General features: G+C 34.6%; 1 protein-coding gene across 11 annotated transcripts in view; it reads right to left on the bottom strand.

Annotated features, from left to right (window-relative positions):
- PRPF40A (pre-mRNA processing factor 40 homolog A) overlaps positions 1-24516 on the bottom strand; it is a 62013-nt gene that overhangs the window by 36899 nt on the left and 598 nt on the right. For 4 of the 11 annotated variants that reach the window (XM_053671671.1, XM_037157018.2, XM_053671678.1 and 1 more), the window contains exons 2-6: positions 23978-24373; positions 22768-22899; positions 9911-9991; positions 8732-8762; positions 6747-6760 (exon numbers count right to left, since the gene is read on the bottom strand). In XM_053671671.1, coding sequence (XP_053527646.1) covers positions 6747-6760; positions 8732-8762; positions 9911-9991; positions 22768-22899; positions 23978-24142 — 423 coding nt within the window. In that variant the 5' untranslated portion in view covers positions 24143-24373. Of the gene's footprint in view, positions 1-6746; positions 6761-8731; positions 8763-9910; positions 9992-22767; positions 22900-23977; positions 24380-24516 lie in introns of those variants that run through there. The other 7 variants (XM_053671684.1, XM_053671686.1, XM_053671692.1 and 4 more) reach the window with 5 other exon arrangements.

The raw sequence follows: 24516 nt of genomic DNA, 5'->3' as shown, positions 1-24516 counted from the left end.
AGTGTGGTAATTGCCAGGGTGGTTGGGGGCTGGAAAAGGCTATGGGGGGTAAATGGTTATAGGGGGGACAGACTTGACAGAATAGTGAACACCAATACAGTGTACAAATGATGTGTTGTAGAACTGTGCCCCTGAAACTTACATAATTTTGTCAACAAATTGTCATCCCAATAAATTCAGTAATATTTATACATAAAACTCTTTAAACTTAACATTAAGAAAAAAAAACAACTGAAAATGGGCAAAAGATCTGCGCCTTAAGAAAGACATACAGATGGCAGGCAAATAAGCACATAAAAAGATGCTCAACATCATACATTATTACAGATGAATAGGCATAACAGAGGATTTTTAGAGCAGTAAAACCACACTGTATGATACTATCATGATAGATACAATGTCATCACACATCTGTCAAAACACATACAATGCAAACCACCAAGAGTGATCCATAATGTAAAGTGGACTTTGGATAATGCTGTCTTTTTTTTTTTTAAAAGATTTTATTTATTTATCATTAGAGGGGAAGGGAAGGAGAGAGGGAGAGAAATATCAATGTATGGTTGCCTCTCGTGCATTCCCTGCTGGGAACTGGCCTGCAACCCAGGCATGTGCCCTGACTGGGAATCGAACCGCAATCCTTTGGTTTGCAGGCCTGTGCTCAATCCATTGAGCTACACCAGCCAGGGCGGGTAATGCTGTCTTAAATACATGTTCAGTGATTGTAACAAATGTATCCCTGTCATGGGAGATGTTGATAGTATAGGGGAGGCTGTGTGTATGTGGGGAGAGTCGGTATATGGGAAGAATTCTCTACTTTGAGCTCAATTTGGTTAAAAAAAAAAACCCAAAACCAAAGTCTATTAAAAATAAGGATATCTGAAAACCAATGAGTTAAACACTAAAGTTAGAAAAAGAGCAAAGGAGCATTCAAGAAGGAAGTAAGTGATACCAGAAATAAATTTGTGAAGTCACTCTCTCCCAAAACAAAGTAAGGAAGATGCTAGGATTTCTAACATCATGCCAAATAATTACTACAACTCAGCTAAATAAATAAATAAATATTTGGGAAAAACCAAATTATTAGAAGAAATTTAAAACTGGAATAGCTTCAATAACCACTAAAGAAACTGAAACGGTAACCCAAAACTTCTATTCTCAAAAAATATTAAAGTGTAGTCAATGTCTGGTTGTTATATTAAGCTGTTAAGTTGCTTGTCATTTGTGTTAAGTTGCTTGTCATTTGTATGAACTGTTCTAGGGACCAGGAGGGGTTCCTGCCCAGACACAAGCAACACAAAAATTAACAATTTAAATCCAGATGAAATTAAAAATAAGTGTGTGTACATATACACACCCTCAACACACAAATAATGAATAATCAGGATTCATTTTAGTAACGCAGAGATGAGTTGATATCAGCAAATTTATCTGTGTACTTTCACATTAACAGACCAGAGAAGAAATGTTTTATGATCATCTTAGTTAATAGTGAAAAAAGGACTGGAGAACATTAATAATAAGCAGGTACTGAAATCCATACAAACAAACCAGAAATAGAAAAAAGCTTGAATTTAATAAAGGTTATATACCAAGAAGCTATAGCAAATACTGTATGTAACAGAAAAATTTTTATACATATTCCCATTAAGAAAAAAAAAAAAAAGACAAAGATGCCAGCTTGTCATTGCTACTTCTCATCACAATACTAGAGGTTTTGGCTGGCACAATAAAAGTAGAAACTGATGAGGATTAGTAGAGGAGCCAAAACTGTCATTTTAGGATGATAGTTTAATAAACACAGAAATCCAATATGCAACAAGTGTCCAGCACATCTACTAGATGAACACATTAAAAAAATGATCATTATGAAGCTTGATAAACTCAAAACAGCACCAAATCTTAGTACCTATAAACTAATAGAATGCAGGATGTGTAAGCCTTCAATAAAGAAAATTTAAAGTTCTTTAATAGAACAGATACAAAACAAGACTTGACTATCATGTTCATGGACATAAACAAGGTCCCCATGATCTATAAACTTAATACACCTCCAACCAAAATAACAAAAATATTTTTGATTTTGACAAATAAATTTGAAAATTATACAAAAGATATGGAGCAGGAAAACAGAGATCAATAAAAACATTTAGGTTATTTTTTTAAGAGAAAAAAAAACACGTAAGCCACAGAATAAGATAGCACAATGCCATTCAGAGGAAAAAAATGCATTACATATCGAAAATACTAATATTTCAATCCTAAATATGTTGTAAATTTTTTTTACAACAAAAAATATTAAGAGAAACAAAATCAGTCAAGTTGTAGGATAGGAAATCAATATATGAAAATCAGTTACATTTGTATTCAGTAATATTAAGCTATCAGAGAAATTAATATAGCAGTGTTATTTACAACTATACCACACCAAAATAATAAATATATAAATAAAAAAATAAAAATAAGAACAATCCACCTAAGAATACATTTAATCCAGGAGATGAAAGACCTGTACACTAAAAGCTATAAAACACTGATGAAAGAGATTGAAGACACAAATACATGGAGAAATATTCTGTGCTCATGGATTGGGAAGAATTAACACGTATTGTAAAAATGTCCATACTACACAAAGCTGTCCACAGATTCCACGCAATTCCAAAACAAGTTCCAATTTTTCACAGAAATAGAATAGACAATCCTAAAATTTGTATGAACCACAAAAGACCTCAAATAGTCAAAGCTATTTTGAGAAAGAACAAAGCTGGATGTATCACCTTCCTGAATTTCAAACTCTATTACAAGATATAGTAACCGAGACAATATGGTATGGTCCTAACTGATATGGGTCAGCGGGCTGAGTGTCCTCCTGCAAACCGAAAGGCTGATGGTTCATTTTCGGTCAGGGCACATGCCTGGGTTGTGGACCAGGTTCCCACTTGGGGTGTGTGTGTGAAGGGCAACCAATCAATGTTTCTCTCCCTCCTTTTCTCCCCCCCTTCCTTTCTGAAAATAAAATGTTAAAATTAAAAAACAAATAAACAAAAAAACCCAGCATGGTATCGGCAAAAAAACAGACACCTAGGTCAATGGAACAGAATTAAAAGTCCAGAAATAAATCCATGCACATATATATGCAGTCATTTAATTTATGACAAAAGAGCCAAGAATATATAATAAGGAAATGACAGTGTGTCTTCAATAAATGTTGGGAAAACTGAAGAGCTAAATTCAAAACAATTAAACAAGACCACTACCTTATACCACACAAAATAATGAACTCAAAATGACTTAAAGACTTGAATATAAGAGAACATAAATGGTAATAATAAGCACCTTGATAGTGATCTTGGCAATAAGTTTTGGACCTGACTCCAAAAGCAAAAGCTAGAAAAGCAAAAAATAAAAAGTGGGACTACAACAAACTAAAAAACTTGGACACAACAAATGAAACCATCAACAGACAAAAAACAACTTACCAAATGGGAGGAAATTTTTGTGAATCATATATCATATTTTGTTGTGTATAACGAGCATTTTGCCCAAATTTTTGAGGGAAAAATAAGGATGCACATTATACATGGGTAGTACTAATTCTGTATCTATTTAAATGTTTTTTTTATTTATATTTATGTATTAAAAGTGTAACTCTAGAAAGCAATGATATCCATATGCAAAATAATACCCTGGAATATGATAATCAGTTTTATTTCTAAATATAAATAAATAAACAACTGAATAAAAAAATTTAAATGAAAGATTTTTTTCTGAAAGTCTGGGCCAGAAGTATGTGTGCATTATGCATGGGAGAGTATTATACACAGCAAAATTTGGCATCTGATAAGGAGTAAGCAAAATATATAAAGAACATATAATCCAATTAAAAAATAGGTAGAGGATCTGAACAGACATTTTTCCAAAGAATACAGATAGCTAACAGGCACACAAAAAGATGCTCAATGCCACCTATCACCAGGGAAATTCAAATCAAAACCACAAATATCACCTCATATTCATTAAAAATTACTATTACCAAAAAAAAAAACAAGAAATAATAAGTGTTGAAGTGGATATGTAGAAACAGAAATCCTTGAGTACAATCAGCAGCAAAATAAACTGGTACAGCCATTATGGAAAACCATATGAAGGTTCCTCAAAAAATTAAAAACAGAACTACCAAATGAACCAGCAGTTTCACTCCTGAGTACTGATCTGAAGAAAACGAAAACACTAACTTTAAGATACAAGCACCCTCATGTTCAATGCAGATTTATTTACAACAGCCAAGATACTGAGATAACTTAAGTGTCCACCAATGGATGAAATGGATAAAGATGTGGAACATATATACAAATAGAATACTATTCAGTCATACAAGAGAATGATACCTTGCCAATTGCAACAACATGGATGGACCTTAAGGGCATTATGCTAAAAGAAGTCAGACAGAGAAAGAAAAATAACCTAAGATCTCACTTATACTTAAAATCTAAAAACAAACAGACAAACAAACAAAAAACCCCCCAAAACCACTAAACAAGCCAACACACAAAAACCCTAAGCTCATAAACACAGTGAACAGACTGGTTGCCAGAAGGGAGGGGTGGGAGATAGGTGAAAAATGAGTGGAGGGTGTCAAAAAGTTTGTCAAAGGTTTGTCAAAGTTTGTCAAAAGGTACAAACTTTCAGCTATAAAAGAAATGTCATGGGGATGTAATATACAGCATAATGACTACAGTTAATAATACTGTATCAAATATCTGAAAGCTGTTGAGATAATAAATCTTAAAAGTACCCATCACAAGAAAAAATTTTTCATTTGTATAGTGAGGGATGTTAACTATTTTATTCTGATTTCATAATGTACACAAATAATGTATCACTTATGTTATATAACTGAAACTAACTTGCCAATTTAAAAAAGCAAATAAAAATAAAAAACTCAAGGAAAAGAAACACAAAATAAGCTGCACACACATAAAAAATCATAAACTTTTCCTAATATAAACATGTCTTAGGACATATATCCACATGATTGCCACTGAAGGTGGGGGCAATGGGAGTGAACACGAAGAGTAACAAAGAAAAAATGTGAGGGACCCTCCATGATCAGTGATAATGACCATCATCTGAAGCATACAAGTAACTCAAATTTATGTATCTGAAATCCAAAGAGAAAAAAATACAAGTTTGTATTTTTACAAAGCAAGTTTATATGAACTTACTTCAATGAAGTTAAGTTTTCAAACAGATATATAATATTTTGGAGTGGGAGCCCTGGCTGGTGTAGCTCAGTGGATTGAGCACGGGTCTGCGAACCAGACAATGGAGGTTCGATTCCCAGTCAGGGCACATGCCTGGGTTGCAGGTTGGTTCCCTGCAGGCCACTTCCCAGCAGGGGATGCACAAAAGGCAACCATACATTGATGTATCTCTCCCTCTCTCCTTCCCTTCCCCTCTAAAGATAAATAAATAAAATCTAACAAAAAAACAAACAAAAAAATATTTTGGAGTGGAAAAGTTTGAAAGTATGAAAATGTTAATCCTTCTAAAATTGAAATGATTACTTTCATTAGTCAAAAATAAAATAAGGCACTTGTAATGGCACAGTATGAGATGGATATGTTATAATCACTCAACTGTTAAAGCAAAAGACACAAGAAACCTTGAAATATTTATATATATTTCAGTTAAAAGTATTCCCTTTAAATTTAAAATATTAACATATTCACAATTAATTTATAGTTTTCAGCATTTCTTCAACTGGGAGATTATAGTTACCTCCCAGGACTATTGTTCTGACTGAATGAAATTATACATATAAAAACTCTTTTTTTCATTGCTGTTTAGAAAAAAACAAATAAAAAAGCCACGAAGGCTAAGGAGGCTATTAAAAAATAAATATAAAAAAGCCACATTTAAGTGAGGCCTCAGGCTTATTGTTTTCCCAAAACATCACAAAAATGTATGATAGAATACCTTAAACAGAGACATTAGCAAAAACAATCAGAAGATACTATCTTAAAAAAAAATCAAGTGTTGAGGAAAAAAAATTGTATCTTAATAATATAATTCTTTTCATTTCTAAGGAAAATCAAGCAATTCTGAATATTCATTTGTCTTTCTGACACTGTTAAGGAAACAGAAGCAAAAAAAGCATTTTATACTACTATGTATTAGTAACAGTTTATATTAGGTTTAGTTATTAATAAGGGTACATAAATATTTGTATGTAAGGATACTAAGGTAATGCTTAAACTAGAAGTTATTAATTATTGTTTACCTACAAAGTTCATTTCCCTTCTACTTGTGACGGGTAGAATTCAAATCCTTATAAAAACTAATATATATCTGATTCCCATTTCTCTCATTAGGTCCCATCAAAATCAGATTTTAAAATAAACCATTCAGCCCTAGCTGGTATGGCTCAGTGGACTGAGTGCGGGCCTGAGAAACAAAGGGTCGACAGTTTGATTCCCAGTCAGGGCACATGCCTGGGTTTGTGTGCCAGCTGCCCACTTGGGGGCGCATGAGAGGCAACCACCCATTGATGTTTCTCTCCCTCTTCCTCCCTTCCCCTAAAGAACATCTTAAATAAATAAATAAATAAATAATTCACAGAATTTTTCGACATTTGGCACAGAAAGGAAAAGGTTTCAACTTAGCAGATAGATACTTAAAATAGAAATAAGGATCAACATAGTAGGCTAAAGAAGTATAATGAAGTATGTTCCAGAAGTACTTACTGCGCCTGATGTACCTAAAAATTAAAAAAAAAAAAGGAACAGTAATTACAATGTGATAAATCATGCTCTCAACAGTTTAAAATACTGAATAGTACTATTTCTTCCACTTCATCACATCACACTAAATATCCTAAACTGTGCATATGACCTATGTGCTTGCTCTTTCCAACAAACATGTACAGTACAAGGAATTTCAGAATTAAGTGGCACACTGAACTTTCAATCTGCAAACTAAGAGCTGGTTTGGGAAGTATTAATAAATACATTTGCCTTTTTTTCCTTTTCTTGCTACCAGAGGTCATGACTTCTTTCTCTGCTACGTAAGGGGGGACCTTCCCAAAAACAAAATTTGTTTATAAAAAATTGGGTATCTATTCTTACATATTTAAACTTCAGTCACCTTCAAAGTATTCTCCATCTGAAGGAATATACCTATTGAGACTTTTTTCCCCCTCTAAGACAGTTTCTGAACTTTTCGATTTTGATGCCCTATAGTGCTTCTGTCATCTTTTTGTTTCACCTCTTCCACATTGGTGAATTGTTTTGCTTTCAGGACTTTTTTCATTTGGAGAAACAAAAAAAAGTCACTTGGGGTGAGACTGGGTAAATAGGGAGGGTAAGGCATGGGGGTCATGATGTTTTTGGTCAAAAACTGCTGAACACTCAGCATGGCATGGGCAGGTGCGCTTGTAAATCACCCATCATGAGATGGGCAAACACATTTTGGAAAGTCTTAAAAAAAAATTCACTGAAGCCAAATGCTGCTTCTCACACCACCACCAGCTAGAATGCTGATACAGATGGGTTCCTAGAACACTTACCATAGGAGAAGACTGTGCTCCAAGGGACCTCACCTCCAGGAGGGTTTTGGGAGGTCCCTCCTGGTTTATGCTACTGAAGTAGAAAAATACCTCAAACCTCTGATCCTGTGGTTTAGACTTATGGCAACTTCAACTATCTAGGTTCCACTGAGAGCAATTAAAGAAGCTACTATGGACTAACAGTAGAGCCAATGTATTTAAAAAGTAATTAAAAAGAAATGTTAAGGAAATTATTTAGGGGAATATAAATCACTTCTACATATCTAAACAGGCTAAAATATTACATAAGGTATCTGAGAACATCATTTCAGTTTAAACAATACTTGTGAAACCTCTTAAAAACATCAATTGTGTCCCCTATAAACTTGCAGGAAAGCACATGGTGCATTTAAACATGTTGTGACCCATAATGTTTAAAACAAAATATGTTTTGGCATAATCACAGGATAAAGTTTAACATATGAAATACTAACTTATGTGGAACAATATTATTCATAAATAAATGAAACATGACTATTATATATTATTAGTCACACTAGTCAAAACAAACACTTACTGATAATTGGTTGAAAAAAATAATGATCACAGGACTTACAAACTACAATGACTACAAGATCCAAGCAAGTAACAGAAAAATGGCTGAGTAGTAATCCAGAAGGCTAATAATACATGTTCCACATCTAAAGTATGGGAGTACTACCCCATTCTACAAGGATTGCTGAGTGCAAATATGAACTCAATCTCAGTTTTTCATTCAAATATTCTCTACTGTGTCTGTAAGGACTATTACAAACAATAAATATTCAGATCATCCAATTTTTCAAAAGAAATCCAATCTTTGGGTAAAAAGCTATATCCAAGATAAATCCAAACTTTATGTAAAAACCAACAGACTTTAAGTGTTAGCAACTAATTATAAAATTTAAAAACATTCTGTAGGCCAAAGCACATCTGTAAACCAAAATTTGGTCCCAGAAATCTGAATCTAAAATTATAGTTTCTTATGTATTCAATTATGAATGCTATCCCTATTTTGCATTACTTTAAAAAAAAAATCATGGGCTGATTATAAAGCCCAAGAAACACTGTTTTCAGTCCTCATTAGAATATGGTAGCTATTGTTTAAAGTAGTTTAATAAATACCACCATAAATAGTATACATACCTGCTGCTACATCCATATTATTTACTCCTGGCTATAAGAAAAAAAAAACAAAAGCCAAAACCAAAATTACTAACATTCACCTTGTTTACACTATATTTTACGTAAGTTCCTCATAAAGAACAATCAGTCCCCCATGTTTATAATTCTCAAGCCACTGACTCAAGGATTTTTTTGCAGTTTTAGTGATCTAAGTTTACCTGGAGCTACTGAAGCCTTTAACTTGTTATATATTTATATTTATATGACCATTAATTATATACAGATCCACAACCCTTCACCCACAATTCTGAAATCAAACAGCTCTGAAAACCAAGTTTTTTCAAGTTTGACAATAAAACTCATTGTAGTGGCAAAACCTGTCTTGAGTAAGATGAACTCTTTAATCTGTATTTACCCCAGGTCAGAGGCAATATCCCTAAGTTTTGCTATGTAAATATTATGCTGGAAATTATAAGGTACTGCCCAAAACCCTACAGGAAATTTGTATGTAATACATAGAATGTTATATATTACTTACAATATTAAAAAAAAGATTTAAAATATATCTGCTCTTAGGAGTTCCGGATTAGGTAAGTGCAAACTTACCACTCCAGTGGAGTATGGCATATCTGTTCATTACAACCACTAGGCTACTATACAATAAAAAAATTGTACAAATTTGAATATTATATTGATTTATATATTGCTATTACTACCCAATAAGGGTGATACAACTGTTCAAATATGTTCTAAGTAATGTGTCACAACTGAAGTCTCAAGATATAATAAATTTCAGATGCATTCTTTTGACTTTAAAATCTAAAATCTAGTATTAAATCGCATTATATCAATTTTCAATTGCACTCAGTAAAGCAAATGTGTACACTTTTAATAACAATGCTAGCAGACCAATAAAATACTTCTAGCTCACAAATTATGCCTTTCAGTATTCCAGTCTTGTTTAAAGTAGAACTAATATAATAAATAAGGAGGTTCATATACTCTAACATATATGTAGGGAAAAATGTAAATGTTCATCATTCAAAAACTAAAAACAAAAGTCCACTATAATTCCCCTCTTACATTACAGTACACCAGCGGCACTTAAAAAGCTAATACGATTGCCTATAAAATACACATATATTTTTCACATATAAAAGTAATCAAAACATCACAAGAAAAGTGCTTTCTCAAGATTACCGGTAAGGCAGGCTGCATGGAAGCCTGAGACATATGAGACATCATCATTCCAGGCATTACTGAAGACATCATTCCAGGCATCTAGAACAGAAGTTTAAAAAAACAAAAAAGAAAAGGAAAAAAGGTTACTACGTAAGACCAAAGCACTTAATATGACTTGAAGAATCTAGATTCGATTATTAAAGCTGGTATATGCACAACTTAAGATTAAAACCCCGTGAGCACTATTACATGAATAATATGCTTAGTAAGTGCTTGTTGAATGAATGAAGTAGTTTATCAGTGATCTATTCTAATGCTTATGTCGTAATTTCTATGTCTAGTCAAAATCACTTTAGCAAACTTAAAAGTTGAGACAATTAAGTTACTTGTAGGGTAAATTTAATATTAATTTCCTTTAAACTTTAGCTCATCACTCATGTTTTTCTCTTTTTTTTTTGGAAAATTGTTTCAGTATTTTCACCTTTAATTTTTAATATCTAAATGAAATAATTGTCTAGCACTCTCGTCCTTTATAACGTTTTTAGATCAAAGGTTTTTAAATACATTTATTTTAAAAGATACATAAAGAAAACTTCTCAAGCACAAATTATCTATACCCTCTCTGGAAAAGAAAAAATTAAGAATATACACGAATGTCTGAAGAATAAAATACTAGTTTGGGAGCTTAACCTAGTCTACCAATGACTGCCATCCAAATACACAAATTAATCTTCCCTAATAAGCATGAATAAAGATCATGAAGACTAACAAATTTGCCACAGGATTCTGACCCTATTCTCATGTATATTAGCATAATTCCACATTTTAATTTTGATTTTACTATGAACACATCCAAAGAAAACATGAAAGGTGACAAAAATTATATAAAACAATCATATGTACTTAAATGACCAGTTTATTCAACAGCTGCAAGTTAAATGAACAATCTAAAAAATAGGAATGATGAAAAAGAAAAAGCATATTGATCAATAGGGACATAATAAAGCCACTAAACATACATGAGACCACCCACATACTGAATTTTATTACCTGTGAAAGTCAAGTCATGAAGCAAAATCAGGCTAAAGTACAATTAAAACGAAGTAGCATTATATCGATGGGTTAAAGGAAGTTTTTTTTTTTGCCCTTCAAAACATTAAATAAACTGTTTAAACATCACTAAACAAGAACTTGAAAGAAAATGTGACTAAAATTTGGAATACGTGGTCAAAACATCATTTTTTAAAAAAGGTACCGAATTTGAAAACCAAGGTTCTGACAAGCCTCCACCATTCACACCAATAATAGAGGTAATTTACACATTAAGGGAAAAAATAGTGATCAAATGAGAACTAGGCTTGTTCCCTTCTCCCCAACCTGTACAGACATACCCTCACATTAATTTTACTTTAAGATGATAGCAAAGTAAGTCTGAATTCTTCAAGTACTAAGTGATTATGAGGGGAGAAGCATGGTGGGCAACAAAGACAAACAGCCTGCTATCTAAAATGGCCTGTTTCTAAACCAAAAGCTAGTATACATCTAAAACCCAGAATTCTAAGCTAAATCAAAAAACTGAAGTTTGAAAACTTAACTGAAGAACAAGTCCAAGTATACTTTCATAAGAATTAAAGAAATTAAGAAAAGTGGGGTAAAATCTCCATCATGTAACAGGCCATTTCCACATGACAGCAGTACAAAAAATGTAATTTCCAACTGAAATACTGAGTTCATAAGACAAACAAGTGATCAAATCCCATTTAGAAAACAAAAGTTTACTAGACAAGGTCAATGACACACCAGATAATATTTGAAAATCATCAAGGGACAGAGTTAGAATTTTCTCAACTGTTCTTCCCACACTTCAAATTTTAAAACATCCAAAAGTTTGCCCTAAGACTAGAACTTATGGTATTGGTTACAGAATGAGATTTAATTTCTAACAAAAACCTAAATTCTCACTCCGTATCTCTGTAAATTTTGAGGAGTGGCAACTGGGTATGCTTGTTCAACCGGACAAACATTGGCAACATTCTTAAATCACCTATAACAGATTATTCCGAAGTTAAATAGGTCATTAATATAATTTAAAACTAAAACTGTGATGTTACTTTGTTCTTTAAAACCAAAGAACAAAAACATAAATATGCAAAAGTACTATGCTTCTTATGAAAAACTATTACAAAAGTTTGACAACAGTACTTCAGAGGCTTGGGCATCACAGACAAGCCTGTCTTTCAGAGCCTGCAGAACCTACTTTGTGGAAATGTTATTTCTGTTTTTCATTAATTCCACAATACACATAATATAGAGATGTATGTTTCACCCCTGACTGAAGTTCAATTCTTCCAGAGGCTTTGTTCAGACTTAGGCCAGTCACGTGGTTGCACCATAAACTTGAGACCATTAAAATTTTCTAAGTTACTATATTTTTTGTTTTAATATCACACTAATAATGGGAATCTAGGCTGCAAGCTTATGGAAACTGGCTTGTGGTTCCAATCCTCAGATATGATTTTTCTTTCCTCTGCCCAATAACCAAGGTTGAGACAGTGAAGTTATTTTGCTGTCCTTTTTGGTGGTACGTTTACTTCTCTCTTGCTTCATATGGACAGAAAAGCACTTTGGTGCCCCAGCTTTATTTGTAAGAGAATTTTAGTTTTCATTTTAGGCCACAGGTGGCAAACAGAAGGCCCTCCACCTTTTTTTATCGGGCCTGGCACCTTGTTTCTATCTTGTGGCAGCACCGAGAGCACTTTGCCTCTAGTTAAGGAGTAGTGTCATTTCTACAGTCCTAAAATTACATTTGGCCCTTGGAAGGCAACCACAAGACTGATGTGGCCCCCAGTGAAAATAAGTTTGACACCCATTTTAGGCTTCCCAGGCAGTGTGACTCAGTTGGTTGGAGCACTGTCCGGTAACAGAAAGGTTGCAGGTTTGATTCCCAGTCAAGCATATACCTAGGTTTTGGGTTTGGTACCCTGTCTAGGCACATATGGAAGGTGACCAATCAATGCTTCTCTCATATCAATGTTCTCTCCCCCCACCAAAGAGCAATTTAAAAAAATGTCCTCAGGTGAGGGTTTTTTTTAAAAAAAGAAAACACAACCATGATTTTCACAAATCTCAATTTAAGCTACTTCAGCAAGTAAGTGCTATAATTAAGAGTTTCTAGTTATTAGGAGACAGAGAAAATAGAAGGGTGAAAGACATTTTTGAGATGTAAGCTAAGGTACCTAAAATATTACAAATCTGAATTTTTATGGATACTTTGGCACCTTTTAAAAATAAAAAGTAATTCAGATATACAATTTGATATACTTTATTCATAAGTGGCCAACCATCTGTGTATGTGTATATATATTATATAAACAATTTTATGTACAGTTCCATATTGTAATGATAAAAGATTACTTATCAAGTTGCTCTCAGAGGCCATCCAAAACACAAACAAACAAAAAACTCAGAAGAATCATCCCAGTTTGAGAAGTTTCTACTATTAGATTGGAAAAAAAAAAGCATGTTTCATTTATTACTCTAGGTATGTTTTAAAAAGGTATGATAATAAAAGCAATCCTATCACTGCTACAGCAATTTAATTGTAAAAATGTAAACTAAATTAGCCCAATTTTACTGTTATCTGAAAACAAAAGGAAACATCTTCATAGACACTTCAAAAGATTATTTTTTTTACAATTATGTCCCAAAGTTTTCCTGTTGGAAAGAAATCATACAATCTAATTTACTTTGTTTAAATATTAACGCAAATTTGATTTTTAAAAACCATCCTTGCTGCAAACCTACAGTTGCAAATTGATAACTGCAATTTCAAATTATTATTAATTGAAAAAGTTTGATTCTTGCATTTTTACTTGATTCCTTTTAAATGTGTCAAATTCCACAAAGTACACTCTACAGAGGCTATTAAGTGTACTATTTAAAAACAAGTGTCGCCCTGGCTGGTGTAGCTCAGTGGATTGATCGTGGGCCTGTGAACCACATGATCGTGGTTTGATTCCCAGTCAGGGCACATGCCTGGGTTGCAGGCCAGTTCCCAACAGGGGACGCAGGAGAGGCAACCATGCATTGATATTTCTCTCCTAAAAAACAAAAACAAGTGTCTTCTATATCTAACTTACCTTATGAACAAATACATGAATGAAAAAATTAATGTTTGAATAACTGCAAAACAATTATTTTTTTAAATTTAACCAAATATTCATTGAACTGGAAACAGTAATATCCCTATTTAAAGCATATCCTTAACAAGCCAAAGTAAGTAGCTGCACATAACCCATCAAGAGATGTATAAATTCAAGACATTTATAGTTTTCTCATAAAAAAATGTTTGGATAACCAAAAAACACACAGCACGGGCGCTGCAAACTGTTACCACGTGAAATAGATCATCACTTAATAAGTCAATTGTTGGCTAAGGGTTGCTGGCCTTTGTGCAGTCTTAAAATCCACAGGTAATTTTTGACTCCCCCTAAGTAACGACTTGTAGCCTATCAATGACCAAAAACACTATTAATAACATGTCTATTAACACACATGTGTGTTACATGTAAGCTAGAAAAGGGAAAGTATTATTTTTTTTAAATTAGGAAAATACATTTACAATATTTGTTGAAAAAAATCTAAGTGGACAGACGTGCATAGTTCAAGCTTGTGTTGCTCGAGGGTCAGCTGTATACACTTTCCTTCAAATTCTAAGGGTAGCTCAATGACAATCTCATACTGCTACGCAGCAAAGCAGCCTCATAAACTATTAAGTACACCCTGAGGCAGTCTGCCAGAATCCCTATCCCAGCTTGGCCAGTTTCCAGCTGTGTAATCTTGAGGGAAGTTACTTAACTTATCTGTGTCTCAATATCATCACCTGTAACATGGAGAATACAGTACTCATGACAGGACTGCTGCAGGGATCGAATGGAAAATACACAGAAAGCACTCAGAACAATGCTCTATAAATGACAGCTTATTACCACTGCTCTCCTTCAATTCATGTACTGAACGCAACTCTTAGGCTGCCCCTTTTCTTATCTATTCCCTGTTAGACAGGCCCTTTGGTTTTTTAAAGGCATCTAGTAAATACTGTAAAACATCATCTTCAGTAGGAATCAACACACATAATAACAGTCAATAACTCCATCTTAAACATCAGTTTAGCATTGGCTCTGCAATGTTACTGTACAATTTACTTAATTTGCTGGGTCTTACTACTACCATCTACAAGCTGGACATCCAGGTAACCAACCCACTTTTCAGAGAATCACATTTGACACAGTATACAAATCTCTCAAAATTATACACAACCATGGTAATATAATTCTAACACAGATTAGGTATTCCAATCCCAATCCCTGAAAAAAGAAAAAAGAAAAACATAACAAAAGAAAACAAACAAACAAAAAAACAATGTGAAAAAGGGCAAGTAAGCCCTGGCTGGTATGGCTCAGTTGGTTGGAGTGTCCTCCTGTTCAACAGAAGGGTCACAGGTTTGACCTAACTCCCAGTCCCTCGGGAACTAACTGATGAGAAGGCAACTAATTGATGTTTCTCTCTCTCACTGCCTTCCCCCTCTAAAAGCAATGGGGGCAAAAAAAAAAGACCTTGGGTGAGGATTTTTTTTTAAAGTACAAGTAAATAGTTTACATTATTTAGCAATACTTCACTGTCTCTTATAAACCACAAACTAACTTCTTCAAAAAGGGTACAGAAAATAAAATCACTGGGTTTGGATATGTGACATAAAAACTTAAAAACAGAGCCGAACAAAAATGAGTAGTACCATTTTATTTTTAAAAAGCTCTAAACACACTGGAGATACACTAATTGTAGTATCTCAATTAAGTCATACAGAATCAAAGACTTTAAAACCTACTCCAGAAAGTTGTCTAAGCCTTCTTTTGGACACAGGTTCTCTAGAACACAGGTATAAAGGGACACAAGATTATTACTATCCTCTTCTCCAACTAAACCAGACTCAGTGTAGCTAGCTAATTTTCATAAATATATTTGTCCATCTGAAACTTTATTTTTAGTTTCTTCTCAATTGTGGGCATCTTTAGAACAAAGAGCATGTCTCATTTACGTATGTACTACTGGTGCAGGACAGTCACACAGACGTAGCAGAAACTCAAATACCTGTAAGTAGATAACCTTAAGACCAGTTCTTAATTTTATATAAGAGTGGATAATTTTCTATTATATGTAACAAATACATAAGGACCTTGAAATTACTGAAAAACCATCTTTCAGAGAAGTAACAACTTTCTTGATACCACATGGCCAAAGAAACAATACCAAGCCCATGTTTTCAGAGATTCAATCCTCATTCATTAATTAAAAGTTAATTAAAAAAGTCTTACCCCAATTAGAACACCAAGATCTAGGGAATAAGATAACATTTGTATTGTACTGTAAAGAAGCACAACAAAAAAACAAACAAAAAAACCCAAGTACATTTCAACTCAAAATAGTCCTTATTTCCTGGTATGTTTAATCCTTTAGGAAACAACACTAACAGCATCAATCAAATTCAGAGAAGACTGAGACTTTCACTTTTGAGTTCAGTGCACCAAAAAGTAATAGAAGTACATTTTTCAAGCTCATCATGCAAAACACATCTTCAGTAACTATAACTTTTTAGAAAAATATTTATTTATTTATTTTTAGAGAGAGGGGAAGGGAAGGAGAAAGAGTGGGAGAGAAACATCAATGTGTGGTTGCCTCTCATGTGTCCCCTACTGGGGACCTGGCCTGCAACCTAGGCACATGCCCTGACTGGAAATTGAACTGGTGACCCTTTGCTTCACAGGCCCATGCCCAGTCCACTGAGCTACACCAGCCAGGGCTATAATTAACTTTTTTTAATAAGCAAAAGAAATGTATGATTACTTGACTAGCAAGAGAAAGAAAAATATGAGAGATTAATTTACACTAAATATTCAAATGTATCGAAGTACTGTAATAGCCAAACCAGCAGTGAAAAGATGACAAAACAGTTTAGGCAGGCATCTGAGTAACACCTGTTAAGTTCCTTGAGTGCAGAGAATATACATTATTCGTCTTTACACTAATACCACACAGATGTCTACTGATTAAAAGACACATGAAGGTATGAAACAAGGAAGTAAGAATGAAAGCCAATGACAACTTTTATGAGACAGAATTGTACTCATTCCTACTTATAAACCTTCACAACTTAGATCTATTATTGCCCTAAGTCAAAAACAAAAAAGCACCATAAGTTCACAGCTATGGGATATACATAGGTACCCAATCTTTACTATCTACTGATATACTACTTCATGATGACTGAAAATTGTATCAACATTTCTAACAAACTCAATTATAAATCAACAGGTTTAATAAAACCCAACAGATAAGTAGAACCCAATGAACAAAACAAACAAATGAGCAAGAGAACCAGAGGCATGGAAACAAGAAACAGACTGACAGTGACCTGGGGTGGGAGGGGCTAGCAGGGAAAGAAATGAAAGGGTCTAGTCAAGGAACATGTGTGACGTGAGGCTACTCAAGGGCTCATGAACATGGACAACAGGGTAGGGATTTACTGTGGGGGGAGGAGGGGGGACTGGGAGGGAAGGAGGGGGCAAGAAACAGGAAAATTTGGGACAACTGTAATAGAATAGTGAAAAATAAAATAAAACCAACAGGTTAACCTATTGACCTTTGTTCCCTTTTCTTTTTGAGCCCGCTACTTAATGCATACATATGTTGTACTCTATAAGCTGCTTCATTTATGTGTGTGTTAATACTAATTTATTTTGAAGTCACTTTTTCTTATAAAAAGAAGACTGAATGAGTAAGTGACCAGATTTTGGCATTTCTCAACAATGCTAACTAATTCCATGCAATGTGCTAGACAAAAAGCAAAATAAAAAGATAATGGGTAACAGAGTCCAAGGAAGTAGGGGAGAAGATGGTCAGAGAAAACCCAGAAATACTAAGTAAAAACAGTTTTAAAAAACTTCTGCAAACTTCAATGAATTGCTATCTAAAGATAATGAAAGCAAATCTTCCAGTATCAGTAATAAAAACTATCAAAACTAACTATATATATATAGTTAGTGTATATATATATGTGTGTGTGTGTGTATATATATATATATATGTATACACACACACACACACACACATATACATCCCAAGAATTATAAAACACATTAAGTCCAGGTCAATTCTATTTTTAAAAGTACTTGCCTGGGCAACATAAATGCATACAGAAAGTTACCTAGATTCAACAGTTATAAGCATATAGCCTTAAAAAAGTTTATTTTTGTCAAGGGCTAATATTCAATTTAGTGGCATGGATTCTGTAAATACCCAAAAGTAAGGGTAATTCCAAAGCAAAAGCAACAAATCAATCTGTCAAATCAGTCAGATAAATCTAAGAGAGTAGTAACTTTAAATTTCTCTGGGAGGCCTACATTCCAAATCATTTTTCCCTAGAGCATGGAAAACCTGTGATAAAACTTCTCAAAGAGATGATCAATGAAGTAATACAAATAAAAAACAGATTTGCCTGTAATTTAAATGAAGTGGAGATTACCATTTGCTTTAGTCACCCCAAATTATTCATTATTTCACTTTATTTGTCTTTCACTTTTGTCAAGTAAAAAAAGCAACAGTAACAAGGCAGACACTGAAAACAAAAGTAAATGTAACAATGTAAGTCACACAGGTAACCACTGAAAAGTCACATGTAACACCTACTAGCTTATATTGTATAGGAAAGAGTATTTGTGTGATTCATTCATTCAACAAGTATTTTACTGAGCACCCATGATGTGCCAAGAACTGTGCTCAGCATCTACAGAATTCTTTGTAAGTATAAAACATTGCCCCTACTCACTAAGAGCTTTCAATCTATTACTTGCTGGGAAGACAAAGCAAATTAATCATAAAACAAAACAAGTCAATAGCTAAGTGGCAAAATAAGTGAAACCATAAGAGTTATAGGCAGATTACATAGGACTTTATTTTAATCATTTGAAGGGGAGGTATATGCTATGCAAAGATTGCTGAGGACCTCCTGAAGAAGGTAGGTCTTGAAATGGTAGAACCTAAGTAAAAGAAAGTTCACTATGGTAGTGAGTAGAGGGCAAGGAGGTGACAGCATGAGCTTAGTCATAGCTAAAACACCACTCAAGATACCACGAAAAGACTAGCCTGCATTCAAATTGGGGAATGTGAAGACATGCAGCTCAGAATTGCACTTTTAATTATACTATTCTTGAAAGGTAAGCTGTGGAATATAGCTGTTATGCTATAGGCACAGAAAAACATTAGGAGTTCTTGGGCAAGGAGATAACATGCTGAAATTCAAGAAAATTTTTTTTTGTGGGAGCAGGTTTGAAGTAAGAAAACCAGCTCAAGAGTTGCTAAGGATATCCAAGGCATAGGAATGTAACAACTTGGGCTCAGATGGCAGCAGAAAACCTGCTTCAACTCAATAAAGGAAAATCACACTCATTTGTACAAGGCCATTATTTACTTATGTTTATTGAACAAAAGCCACCCCCCATCAAAACAAACAAACAAACAAACCAAAAAAAACACAACCCTACAGAAAATCAGAATTAGGGAGGCATTACTAAAAAAATTTTGTTTTTATTTCCCTATCATACAATCTCTCACATATCATCTATTCTTATCAAGTGATCTGAAATGAATCACAGGCTGTTACAGCTGAAAAAAACCTTAATTTTTTTTACTTATTAAAAAATAACAAAAATTAAGAATTAAAAAAGAAAAGAAAAAATGGAGCTAAGGGGACCCTCTTGGGCTTAAGTGAAGGCAAAATCATCTGTGATAAACAGAAGACTTACATGTCTTTTGTGTAAAAATGATAACAAAGGAGTAAGAGTAAAAACATTTTAAAGGCAAAACATTAGTGATGATAGATATGGAGAAAGAAGGCCTCTTACACAATTATATCTTAATGCATATCTTTTCTGAAAATTTGAGTATTGCCATCAAGCAGAAAAATTACTTTATTAACATATTTTAAACCAGTGATAAACCATTAATCACATTATTTCAAATTTATGCAATTTGTAAGGCCCCTTCTAACTGGAAGAACCTATAGTTCTGTAAAAGTAGAAGCATAACTTTCCTATATGAAGTTAATGTAAGAAAGAAACAAATTTAACCTACAGGACAACTGAAATAAACTTGAAAGAAATATTACTGAGCTCCATTGATAATATTCAAATATTTATTATTAATAGATTCAGCCTGAATTCTAACAAGAGCATTCTGGATTATCTCTAGAATAAACTAAATAAAATAAAGTGAACAAAATACTTCTTTAATCTAAATAAATTGCTGCATTTGAAAAATTATGAACTCTGGTTTGTGTAGATTGGTATTCTGCCCTGCCTGTATATTAGTTTACAAATAAGGGTTAAATTTCGCATCATGTTTAATAACTCCAAAAACCACAATCATTTAGAAGACTGTCACAAATTTTAGTCTTCGGCTGGTCCCAGAATGAGATCTTAATGTGAATCAGGCATTATACATGAAGGTTATATAACCTTCAGCACTAACGTTTCAAGTTTGTCAATTTATTTTTTAAAAGCTGGACAGCAGGACCCTACCAACTCTGTACCAGTGGAATGAACTAGACAGGCACCCCACTTTTCATTATCATTTGACCACTTACTACTCATAGTACTTCTAAGAGTGGGTCAACAGAAGAAATGACACAGAAAAAGAAATCAATTCTGCTAATTATTAATTTTTATTTTTAAGGCTGTTTGCAGGGATTTAAATCAGATTTCTGGATTACTTGAATACTGAAATTATTCATGTCCTCCCAGTCTATTATCAAAGCTAAAATAAAAACTAGTTTTATGAAGATTTGGACTTGGTATGTTAGTTAGATATTAAGAGGAAAAAAATAATCTGATTTTAAGAAAAAACAATGGAGATTCTCTTGGGACCCTTAAGAGCTGTACTTTTAAGACATACATTATCTTAACAATAGACCAGGAGAGACAGACTTCTAAACATTTAGTCAAGTACACTTAAAAGTCACAGGGCATATACTGGCCTAAGGGAAAAGTAGAAGAAAACCAGAAGGTGAAATTCAGAGTACCTGAATGGATGTGTACCAAGTAGCCAGTAACCTTACTAGAAAGATGGTCACTAATACAACTAAAAAGAAAGGGCCATAGAGCAAATTGTGACCAGCTTATGTCAATGAGATACACAAAAGTACTTTAAAAAAATCTGCATTTTACTGGAAATGACTAGCTGGTATCTTGTTTTTGGTAGTGCAATAGCACCATTTACAGCAAGGGTAAGCAGGTCAGTCCCTTGCAAAACTTACCTTGATTGGCCCAATGGAAACAGAAGGCCCCAGAAAAGAGAGAAGCATCTGGCAGTAGCAAATTGTTTTATTTTATCTTTCTGTGGAAAGAAACTAATTTTAAATAAGAACCAGAGCATTTAAAGAATAAATATTTTTAAAGCTCATTAGCTAGTTAGAGCAGCTCTACTATGAAAACAAGAAGAGCTCCTCCCAGTTTAGAGATGGAAAGAAACAGAAGAAGAATCAAAGTTGTTTCTCCATCACCTAGGGAATTTTAAAACTTGTGTTATGCTAGAGTAACAAAGCAAATGGTTCTTTTATTATTTCAAGGACTCCTACAGGCAGACCCTTTTGGGACCAGTGTCTCTGAATAAAGATTTTTTATACAAAATTAAGGGCTATATTCCAAATACAAAAAGGAAAACACTTAACATTAAGCCCTTCTACTCTTAAGGTTACATAAAAAGAAACACAGAGCAAGCTCCTTTCTCCACTATAATATCACCAATAACAAATCATCAAGGCTTAAATGTTTATCGAAGTAAAGGATATTAATTGACAAAGTTCATACCTAATTGGCTTTCCAAATATTTTGTTAGCCTAAATTTTTGATGATTTACTAAGATTCTCAAATGGAAAGAACCCAGCCAACAAACCAATTTGAAGTAATAAAAGCACTGTATTACTAAATAAGAATAAAAGCATTTAAAGAATAAATAGTTTTAAAGACCATTATCTAGTTAGAGCAGCTCTGCTAAGAAATACTGTAGAACCTAACAGGGGGCATAAAACTATTCATGGTAACTAAACCTGTCATCTTTCTCAAATGCTTCTCTAGGAACTCAGTTCTATTGAATTCACACTCAGCATGAAAACCTTTTAATCCAAATCACTCCCACAAAATGTCCTTGTAAAATTTATGCTGGAGATGAAAGGGACAGCACAAAAGCAGGAGTGCAGAAGCAATAAGCATTAAAAGAAAACAACCAAATAGTGTAAGTGGAAAATGAACTATCTGATACTGTCCTATTAAGAATCAAATTAGAGTACAACCTACCAACCTCCACACACACACATACACAAGCAAAACTATTACAAATAAAATTCATTCTACCCCAAAGACCTAAACAATTGCAATCTTCAAACTGTATGTATTTACATGGTCCACGAACATAAACTATGTTGTTCTATCAGGCATTTACTCTTGGAACATTAACTTCAATTGACCTACTTGCAGGAAAAAGGTCATTCAACTACAAAGCCTTCAGTGTTACTTTTAAATTTATATTAAAAAATCCTTTGTTTTGTTGCTGTGAAAATAGTTCTTTTATGCAGAAGACTTCATTAAATTCAAAATGGTTAGTGTCAGGATTCAACATTCCACATATTCGAAAACATTCTTTTATCATAAAATAATCCTTAAATAGCTACAAGTATGGACGCAGATTTTGCAACCTCGACACAATAATACAACAGACAAAAGTAAACAAACACAAAAAACAAAATAAAACAAAAACATTCTTACTTGACCCATTGGCGGACCTCCCATGGGGGGCATCATTTGTGGCATCATTCCATGAGGTACAGGAGGCATATTTGCTCTCTGACCCATTGGGTGCATTCCCATTGGGGCATAATGCATGCCAGGATGCCCCATCTGAAACACAAGGACAGGACAATTTAAAAATCAGCAAGTAACGATAAATCCTTCTCAAAAGTCTGATTTCAACAAACCAGTTAAGTGGAGTGATATATTAGGGTAATGTAGTGTTAAGTTAACTATTAAGTTAGTTTATACTTTATCTTCAAGAAAATGCACTACGCTGATACTTAAAATGAGCTTTCAACTAACCTAATTCCAGAACAAAACATAAACATTAAAATCATTCCTGGACAGCTAGACCAGTTTTATTTTTCTTTTAAAGTACACTCATTTTAATCAGTTACTGACTTGCTAATGTATGTGAAAGCCAATTTAAAAACTGTCAACGAAAACCACAACTCTGTCCTATCTCATATCTTATAATTATTTTATAAATCTACTTATTCTTAAACTTATTCCTAAGCTAATTTTAAGCTTTAAAACGCTGCAATTTACCAAATTAACTCAGATCAAAGCTTGTCTTATTAAACACAATTAGCAGGGTATTCAGGGACACCTCTCTCCTAATACACATATTATTTCCGAATATAACCTTTACACGGGTGGAATTATTTCTGCCCTCATTTTTTTTTACTCCAAGACTGAAGTCTGTCATTCACACACTAAATGAAAACAACTAATTCATCCACCTTAGTGCGCTTTTACAAGACAAGTGCTTCCTTTATCTGTGTGCCCATTGTTCCAGGTCTTAAAACCAAGTAATTACTACCTGACAATTCTTCCAGCTGTCCACCCTACAGACACCACTACCTCTAGTGCAAACAGACCTCGGCAGCCTCTTTCAAAACCTACAGACTCACGTCTGCGCCTCCCGCTCCCTCCTAAATCGGGCCTACCTTTCCGAGACGCTCGCCACGCTCCGGGCCCAGCACCTCCACAGCGCATCTGTCTAGGCCGGGCCCACTGGGAACTTGCAGGGTCCCACCTTCTTCCCTCTGCGCATCCCCACCCTCCAACTCTCTCCTTCGGAACACAACCCACCACCTCGAGCTCTTCCTTCGTCCACTCTCCTCCTTCTGGAGAAAGCTTCCTGTCTGACTCCGTTTTTCATTGTGCCACTCCGATCCCTTACCGAGGGCCGTCTCCTCAGGAAGCCGTCAGCAGAGACCCAAGAGCTGGAGCAGAGGCTTGAGCCGGACAATCTCCGCTCCCCGTCCCCAGGACCCCGCGAGGGAGGATGGCTCTCCATTTCACTCACCATGAGGCCTCCTCGCTCGGCTCCCGTCCCTGGCCTCATCGTCTGGCTCAGACTGCTCCGCCGGCGGCCACTGCCGCTGCATATACCAACAAGAAGCGATCTGAGTGGCTGGCGCCCGCTGGGGCTAAGGGTTAAAGGCTGCCCGGCACTACGGGGCGGGATCAGCGGGGCCAATAAGCTGACAGGCTTCCCCGCTGTCCAATCAGAGTGCGCTGCCGGCACGCAGCTCTGCGGCGATTCGCCCCCAGCCTCAGCCTCACTCGGCGTCGCCTGCATGGAGGGGGGAATAGGGGGACGGGGGAAGTTTCTGCGCCGAGTCCTCTGCCGGAAAAACTCTACCAACTTCCCCCCGGGAAGGGAAGACAACGGTGTCCCAGCTTTTTGAGCTTAGACTGCCTCACCCCGTAGGGGGT

The sequence above is a fragment of the Artibeus jamaicensis genome, unplaced genomic scaffold, assembly GCF_021234435.1.
Source record: "Artibeus jamaicensis isolate MK-2021 breed Jamaican fruit bat unplaced genomic scaffold, CSHL_Jam_final contig_1832, whole genome shotgun sequence".
NCBI classification, from domain to species: Eukaryota; Metazoa; Chordata; class Mammalia; order Chiroptera; family Phyllostomidae; genus Artibeus; species Artibeus jamaicensis.
The sequence above is the reverse complement of the archived record's forward strand: the minus strand, read 5'-3'. Positions and strand labels throughout refer to the sequence as shown.